The following is an 8,843-nucleotide window of genomic DNA, read 5'->3' as shown; positions in this document are numbered from 1 at the left end:
TCTGCTAGAATTTTACGGATCACGGGCACTTTTTGGGAGACTATACTCTTGATTCCCTGTCCCCTCTGCACCTTTTCAGGAATATTAAAATATTTCAAACTTATTTTCAGAAGAATGTTTTGAAATACTTTATTTTTAGTTATATTAGAACGTTTCAGACTTTAAAATATTTTACTTCATTTTTTAATGAGATCTAAAGGTTAAGATACACAAAGACAATAAATGGTTATCTAAAGGAAAAGGATGAGTACCATTAACTAATGAAATAGGGGTCATATGGTAATTTACTCACAGATTTGGTCCATATGCAACTTTTCTGTAATGCCCTTTCAACCTATCCTGCAGCATCCCCTTTTCCAGCTCTGCGCTCTGCAGAACAGCAGAATCTGCCGTGTGTGCAAATAGATCTGTACTGCTGGCAGATGATAGTTAGAGTGTAGGATGAATTACCAAGTTTATTTTCACTTTAAACCAAAGCAGAGTTTGAACTGCAGCAACAGATTATGAATATGAAAATACTGTTGGTAACCATAATTTAAAGCAATACAGATGATTTTTAGAAAGTTGTTTTATTTACAGCATCTTTAACTCTTATTTTAGTGATAGTGCAAGCTACTTATTTGATAACTCACATGAATTTAGCTTGGCATTTTACGGTATTTATTCTTGTATTTGGCCAGATTGATCCCCTTTGGAACTCTAGAATTGCCCATGGGCATCAGTTGAGTTACACCATGGATTAATTTGATCATAGTATTATGAGGGAATGGCAGCATGGGAAGTTTTTTTAACTGGTCTTGCCTAAGTCATGTACTCTTTGGAAGTAAGAACACTGATTAATTTAACAAAATTTTATTTTTAATATACATTTTAGAGGACAAAACTGACCTTGAGAACAGTGTGATGCAGAAGAAAATTAAAATCCCCAAACTCTCTCTCAATCACGTAGAAGAAGCTGGGGAGGTTACAGATTATGGGGAAGAAGATGTGGAGCTTAGACACAGTAAGGTACTGAAGTATTTCCTATTTTTTTTCCTTGCATTTTCCTTTTTTTTTCTTTTCTTTTTTTTCTTTTTCTTTTTTTTTGGAAGTGCTTGGGGCATATACAGACATCATAGCTTAAGAATTCCAGGCCTGCTTTTGATCACCATTGGGTGAAATGATGTGTGGGGGTGGGGTATGGGTTTTCAAAAAACCTGATTTATGTGCAATCAAACATTTTCCTGTTTATACTGTCTGCACAGTGTAATTGCTGTTGGGGGCTTTTGGAACAATGCTCTGCTGCTTTGTCCCAGAATACTTTAAAAGTCACCAGTTACACGAATGTCGAGCAGCTGTTCTCAGTGGCGTTTGTGACCTATCGCACGTGGCTTGTTTGGAATTGGAAGGGGTGCACTGAGACTTCCCAACTACAGCAGTGGGAGAAGAGAAATTGACAGGACTCCATCCTTCCATTATAACTGCCAGTTGCCTTTTTAGATCCAGATGCCAGAAACCCACTATGTAAATGTATTTATTTTTTGATATCAAATGATTTCTTTAAAAGTCTGCCAGCCTTCAGAATAAAATACTGCTCTGTGGCTTCATGTGTTTTGCAGCTGCAGGAATGATACTAGTACACTTCTTTATGGTGGGCCAGCATTTTTTTTTTTTTTAAGAACACACGTGGAGCAGGCATAACATCAAATAATCTCATTTTCTGCCACATTACTCATGGATATTGTGGTATGAGAATTGATAGTGTCAGCTTCTTGTCTCTAACCTATGAGCTACATTTGCTTCGCTTGCAGTTGCTTGGAAGTTCAAATGCTTTTTCCATATTTGGCCAATAAAACTTAGTGACTTTTACCCATGCTGTCACACTTTAATACCACTATCCAGGCCCCAGAAAAGAGGTGTTCTTTAATTTGTAGAGTTTTTGCAAATGACTGAAGGTAAATTTCTGCTGAGAGTTCAAAGGACATGAAGCCTCTGCAATGCAGTACTAATATAGAAGGAAGCAGTTGATGGGGGAGATGAAGCTGGATTATATATTCTGTCTCCAACTTTTACGTTTTCAATTCCCTTCCAGTGTTTCCTGTAGTGTTAACTCAGTCACTTGCATCAGGCAGTTGAGTGAATATGCTAAAGGAATAGTCAGAGAAGGTTTTGTCTCCCAAAGTGTGGGAAGGACAAGCCCTCTGTTCACAAAACAGCTTTGTATGGTTTGCAGCTTTCATCTCTGATGTCATTACAGGTGACAAATGTAGCACATAGTTGATTCTTTCTCTTACTTATCAGAAAATCAATTACTGTCAGAAATCTAAATTTTAGAGGTAAACTTTAAAGGAAAAGAGATCCAGATACACTTTAAAAAAAAAAAAATACTTCTCTTTATATACAGACTCAAGTGACCTGTATACACTGGGCTTGCAAGTGTTGCATATAAGCAGAAAGAAAGGCCTTTAAGAGCTGCCTGAGAAGTTTGTATGTGCATTTAGCTGAATTACACATGCGTGGAAGTTATGATGTATATCAACAAGAATCTGTTAGGGAAAACATTTTTGGAGGCAGACTTTGTCTTGCTTTTTTTGGAAAACAAGAATATTAACAGTTCCCAAGCTTGTAGAATTTTAATTTTATTACATCTTCCTGGTCTCCTAACTTACTTATTTTTTATTGTAACACGCAGAGACAAGATGGGAGGAAACAAAGTGAAGGTACACACAAAAGCATTGAAGCAGTTGTTGCTCGCCTTGAAAAACAGAATGGGATGAGTCTCAGTAATACTTCCAGCCCTGAGGAGGCTTTTATGGAGACTTCGGAAGGCATGAACAACATGGACGATGCTGTAGTTCCTCGGATTCTGTATGAAGAATTACTGAGGAGTTACCAACAGCAACAAGAAGAAATGAGACACATTCAACAGGAGCTTGAGAGAACGCGGAGACAGCTTGTGCAACAGGCAAAGAAGCTAAAGGAGTATGGGGCACTCGTGTCAGAAATGAAAGAGCTCAGAGACTTGAACAGGAGACTCCAGGATGTACTGCTTCTAAGACTAGGTAGTGGTAAGTGCCGGACTTAAATGGGACTACTTTTAATGAATTTTCAAGTGTGATCAATAGTAATGGAAACGTATTTGAAGAATAGCAGTGGTTGTTAAACTGGACATTGAATGTTAAAAGGGTTTTCTGCTGTGGCTGTACAATGTGTCGAATTTGTATGCTATGTACGTCTGGGTTTTTCTTTAATGATAGTGGAGGTCTTTGTGCTGGTATGGTTGAATCGGAGTTCCATTTTAAGCAGCTGTATTTTAAAGAGTCTCTGACCTTCCAGTATATGCTGAAAAAGAGAATAAAATGTCATCTGCAAAATAAACCAGTATGTTCCAGTTTAAAAGGAAAAAAGAGAAGAAAGAAAAGGCAGTGGAATGAATATTTGAGCTAAAACTATTCTAGTCTTTTCAGTTAGGGGTTTTGTTTATTGTTGTGTAAGTGACTGTGTTACCTTCCATTTTCTGCCCCCTCTTCCCCTTAGTAGCTCATTAAAATGTGATATGTTCATGATCTTCTTAGCAGTGGCTTTAAACAGCCGTGCTATTTGAACAATAGTGAATTGTTAAAGAATAATTAAAAAAACTTTTTATATTAATGTCCCATTTATCAACACTTGTTACAAAATGCAGGTTTGTGTAATTTGGATTTAAATTTTAAATATCTTGAGTCAATTGCTCATTTGTTTTGGTTTATAACAATTATTTAACCATTATGTTGGAATAAATGGGAAAAAAGACAAAATAAAAAGTTCATCCTTTTCATTGAAGATGGTACCCGGGAATACCTTCAAATATTTTACTAATTTATATTTATTTGCTATTAGAATGTGGTACTGCTGTGTTGAAGATTTGCTCGGTGATTGAAACTTGGTTAAAATTTGTGCATCCAAACTTAGCATGCTGTTTCTTATGTCTGCCTTTGTGTATCTGGAAACTTAATTTTTGCATGTAAATTGGATATTGGCTCTTCTACTTGACTTGAATGAGTGCATGCAATTTGCATGTGGGTCTGAGTTACATTCATGTACAACCCTGAACCTGGGAGAGCATGTGCCTGTGCTGTAGCATGTGTTAAGGTGTGCCCACAAGTTTGGAGACAGGTCTGATGATTTAAACTGGGTGTTTGATTGTGAATGCTCATCACTGTTACACTGTGCATAATTAAAATGTCGTTACTTATTATATATTCTAGTTAAGTTTTTAAATAAAACTAAGTAGGCAAGTTTTCCAAAATCTGAAAAACATGATGTGGTTGGCAGTAGATTCCACTGAGCTTTCTAAAATTTTCCTTGGATGGAAAGATGTTTCTTCATCTGCAAGTAGTTAGCTGGAATTTATGTGAATGGAGCACCAGCCAGATGTTAGTAGGCAATGGGGCTGAACAGTGTAAAATACCAATTTAGCTGGTAGACTTGACAGCAATTTGAGTGGTGAGACCAGCAATGAAATGAAGATAGCTTCTCAATTCTGTCTCATTTTTTCACTTTAAGAAAGATTATTTTTTTTTTTCCCGAGTTAATCAAGAAAGCTTAGAAGAAAAAGAAAAAAAGAAAGGAAAAAAAAAACCCCAACACCAAAAAACCCACCCTCCAAAAAAACCAAAACTAAACAAAAACCTCTTAAAAAAAATGCTGAATCTTCTCTAAATACTGGGCTTGAATTCCCCTTTTATCAGTCTGGCACCTGCTTTACAACTGAAATTAAATCTTGGTTACATTGAAGACAAGTTCTTTTAATTTAACCACATCCCAAACATAAATACAGGCTGGGTAATGAGTGGCTTGAGACAAGCTCCGAAGAGAAGGACTTGGGAGTACTGGTGGATGAGAAGCTCAACATGAGCCAGTAATGTGCGCTTGCAGCCCAGAAGGCCAACCGTATCCTGGGCTGCATCAAGAGAAGCGTGTCCAGCAGGTCGAGGGAGGTGATGCTGCCCCTCTACTCTGCTCTCATAACGCCCCACTTGGAGTACTGTGTCCAGTTCTGGAGCCCCCATCACAAGAAAGACATGGACCAGTTAGAACGAGTCCAGAGGAGGCCATGAGGATGATCCGGGGCCTGGAGCACCTCTCCTATGAGGACAGGAAAAGAGTCAGCCTGGAAAAGAGAAGGCTTCAGGGAGACCTTATAGCAGCCTTCCAGTACCTGAAGGGGCCTGTAAGAAAGCTGGGGAAGGACTTTTCATAAGGGCAGTTATTGACAGAACAAGGGGAAATGGGTTTAAGCTGAAAGAGGGTAGGTTTAGATTAGATATTAGGAAGAAGTTCTTCACTGTGAGAGTGGTGAGACACTGGAACAGGTTGCCCAGAGAAGCTGTGGATGCCCCCTCCCTGGAAGTGTTCAAGGCCAGGCTGGGTGAGGCTTTGAGCAACCTGGTCTAGTGGAAGGGGTCCCCGCTGCTGGCAGGGGGGGTGGAAATGGATAATCTTTTAGGTCCCTTCCAACCCAAACCATTCTATGATTCTACATACTTGGACAAATATGAATTATAGGTAACTTCCAAAAAAATCCCATGTTGTTGTTACTTGCATGGAGCTTCTCAGGATGACAAAGGTAGAATTTGGCCCTATGGGCTGTCCCCTTCACAGGGTGTGTGTTTCCTAAGACTCAGTTTTGCTTTTCCTTGTAACCTCATTCACAGTAAAGTAAAAACGAGATTCTAGGATGATCAGTACAAAATTTATGAATGATTAGAAAGGGAGGCATCTTCAGAAAATTTTAAATTAGTCTGATGCCAGTATGAAAAAGAGCTACTTTTAATCAAGAAATATCTATGGAAAGACTTTTTAGTCTTCCTTACTTTTCCAACTGAGAAATGAGATATGTTTGGGTATGTGAATAATCTCTGAAAATTGTTCAGAAAATAGATTACATCCTGAATTTGTCTACAGTTGTTGCAGCAATCTCTTAAACCTAGAGTTTCAAATTACATGTAATTTATGTTACGCTGCACTTCTAGCAGGCTGAACTTAATGCAAACTAATTGCATTTCTGTTTCACCTTAGAGACTTCTGATTTCTTTGCATGAGATGACAGCTGGTTTGTGCTGATGAATTGCAGCTGTGGGAAACGCGTGCCTGTTGCCATTTTAAACTTGCAGATCAAATATAGAACAGCCTCTTGAGCTAACATTCAGTCAAGTATTCAGTTTTCTAATTTCCCATCAATATGTTGATTTCAGTGAGCAACTAGAAGTAAAAGTATTCTGTTTCAGACCTAGGCCTTCATCACTGCTACTAAACTTGAGCCACTTTTGTGGGAGGAGTGAGGTTCTTCCATCTTCCACATGGTGACACTGAATTGCTCTTTGTGCTACAAGAGCCTTGAAAGCAGATGTGGCAAATGACAGTAGTGAAATCAGTACTGATCCATGGGGATATATTGAAGCTTCTTTATGGATAATGCTCTTGCCCTTCCTGGAGGAAGCAGGCATTTGACCAGAACTTTAGGGACTAAAGCAATGGGGACTGTGATCACTGTCATGGAAGAGGTTATAATATCCCTCATCTGAGCTTCTGGAAGAATGTGTGCAGCCAAAGCCTCTTTTTTCCTTGCCTACTTTGGGATCAGGAAGCCCTGAGATTGTAGACCTTTGCAATTTGTCTTTGTTGCACCTGAAAACACACTAATTTGCCTTGTTTTTATCAGACTAAGGTGATTTAGAAAATCAAATCACTGACTCTTCCCTGAAGGCCTAACTTTAAATAGTCCTTGGATTGCAAAAGATAAGAATTGCAGTAACTTCTTAAAAAAAAGATAGTTGTCTCCAGGGTAAGCTCTGTGCAGTTTACTATGGTTGTATATATACCAGAAGTAGTGAAGTTGTATCAGGGATAATGTTTGGGTGTTGTTCAGTCCTTGATAAATACTGCATTTTCATGTTGTATTGCTAAGAATTAGTGTTGTTCTAAAGTCAGGGGGTATAGTCATCTTCATTCATTCACATTCATCAACACACGCAGCCCCCAAAGTGGTTATTTTTAATCCCAGTTTAATTTCTGTGATCCAGTTTACATTGTCTTGGGACTGACACCAGGATAGGGAGAATAAAATGGTATTTGTGTCTTACCACATATAAGGAGTTAATATTATTCAGCTTTTCTAGATTTATTTGGCTTTTTGATGTAAAAAAAGTCAAAGGTTTCTATCAAGTACAAGTACAGGAAGTATCATGTATATAATATTACCACTTCTCAGACTCCTGTTGTTTTAATTAAAATTCTGGTAGACCATGTGGAAAAACAACTTGCTGCTTACAAATGTATATTGACTACTTTATCCGTTAATTTATTTAGGCTTATTTCCTAAGTTTTGAGTAGCATGTAGCCTAAGATACATTTTTGAGGAAAATAGGTGACTAAGGGAAGCCTTCTTACCTCTTCATCCTGCATTTGAAGTTGCTGCCCTCTCAGATATTATGGAAACTTCACAGTCAGAAGGAGAAAGATTTTGTGATAAAACTTTTATTTCCTTTTTGCATTCTGAAGAATTGTATTGAATTTTTTAATGATCCTCATTACATAATCCCTATCATTGTTAAGCCTTTAGATAGTGGCACATATTTTTGTATGTCCTATTCGTCTTTAAAATAAGACCAGAGCATGAGAGCTACATAGAGAGGAACCTTTTAGAGTGTGGTATGTGTGGTCAATTGAGCACACAACTCCCATTAGCAGTAAGGCAATAATGCAGGTTTCATATCTAATTCACAACATTTCAGGCTGAAAATGAAGATTTTAGTCATTGGTGAAAGTAACTGTGAAGACTACCTAGTTAGAGGCAGATTTCTGTTTGGGAACAAAAAATAGTAGAATATGAAAGAAGATGATTTAAAGGCTTTCTGTTGGTGATGCCAAAGCAAGCAGGAAAGCATGAATTGCAATAGAGGTTTTTCTGACCTGCTAGAGCTATGATTATTGTGAACTTTAATCAGCTGTTTTTCTTGGGGGTACTCTGGAAACCAAATCCCAGCTGTGTCAATATATTACCATAAACAAAACAGTAAAAGACTTCTCAATAGCAACTTGGAGAAGGGTTTAAACAGAGATAAACATTTTCTTCTAGGAAGAAGGTGATTATATAGGTGTTTTCCTCAAGGTGAATTTCACAGTGTAAGAAAACTCAAAATAGCACTTTATTGAAGAATATCTTCTTAAAGTAACAGCTAAAAGTCCACTACTTAAGTTCATACTGGCAATTATGTCACTGCATCTGCTTGTTCAGGTGTGCCCACGCTGAGATGTGTGCAGGCTTTGGGTGTTTTAATCAATCCATGTTTTTCCCCAATCTGAATCAGCTTAGTAGTCTCATGTTTAGAAACTTTAGTTTGTCTTAGCTGTACCATTGTATATGCATGATAGTAGAGGTGCTTATGAAGATTACTATGAAATTTTAATGCAAATGATATGGTTTTTTGTGATTTCTCTATTTCTGCCATGCTTGCATTGCGTGTGGCTCTTAAGACGCTCTTGTTGGTGGCGTTGCAGTATAGGATTGTCTGAGTTGCCAAGAACTTATAGTTGTTACTGAGTGTCAAGTGGCAGTCAGCTGAGTAGTTTAGCTAGCTGTGTAGGTGTAGAATAAACTATAGGATAAATGTCAAATGCTGACGATGGAGGAAATGCTGATATTGCTGTATAATAATCTCTACATGAAACTGCACAAAATAGGAGTGAATGCTTTGCTTGTTCCAGGTACAGGAACTGTTTAAGATACATGACTCAAGACGTGAATACTGGTGCCAGCTTGACTTGCAGAGTTAGATCAATTCAGGGCTTGGTCTATGTGCACAAACCCTGAGGAGGGATGC

General features: G+C 38.0%; 1 protein-coding gene across 1 annotated transcript in view; it reads left to right on the top strand.

The window, feature by feature from the left end:
• The first annotated feature begins 878 nt into the window (after nucleotides 1-878).
• The window catches only part of BEND5 (BEN domain containing 5), a 17,898-nt gene continuing 9,933 nt past the window's right edge, over nucleotides 879-8,843 (top strand). The window contains exons 1-2 of the mRNA XM_010175156.2: nucleotides 879-1,008; nucleotides 2,672-3,047. Of these exons, the coding sequence (XP_010173458.2) occupies nucleotides 904-1,008; nucleotides 2,672-3,047 (481 nt within the window). The 5' untranslated portion in view covers nucleotides 879-903. The remainder of the gene's footprint in view (nucleotides 1,009-2,671; nucleotides 3,048-8,843) is intronic.

This window comes from Antrostomus carolinensis, unplaced genomic scaffold (genome assembly GCF_000700745.2).
Source record: "Antrostomus carolinensis isolate BGI_N321 unplaced genomic scaffold, ASM70074v2 scaffold48589, whole genome shotgun sequence".
NCBI classification, from domain to species: domain Eukaryota; kingdom Metazoa; phylum Chordata; class Aves; order Caprimulgiformes; family Caprimulgidae; genus Antrostomus; species Antrostomus carolinensis.
Note: the sequence above shows the minus strand (reverse complement) of the source record. Positions and strands in the feature narration are given on the sequence as shown.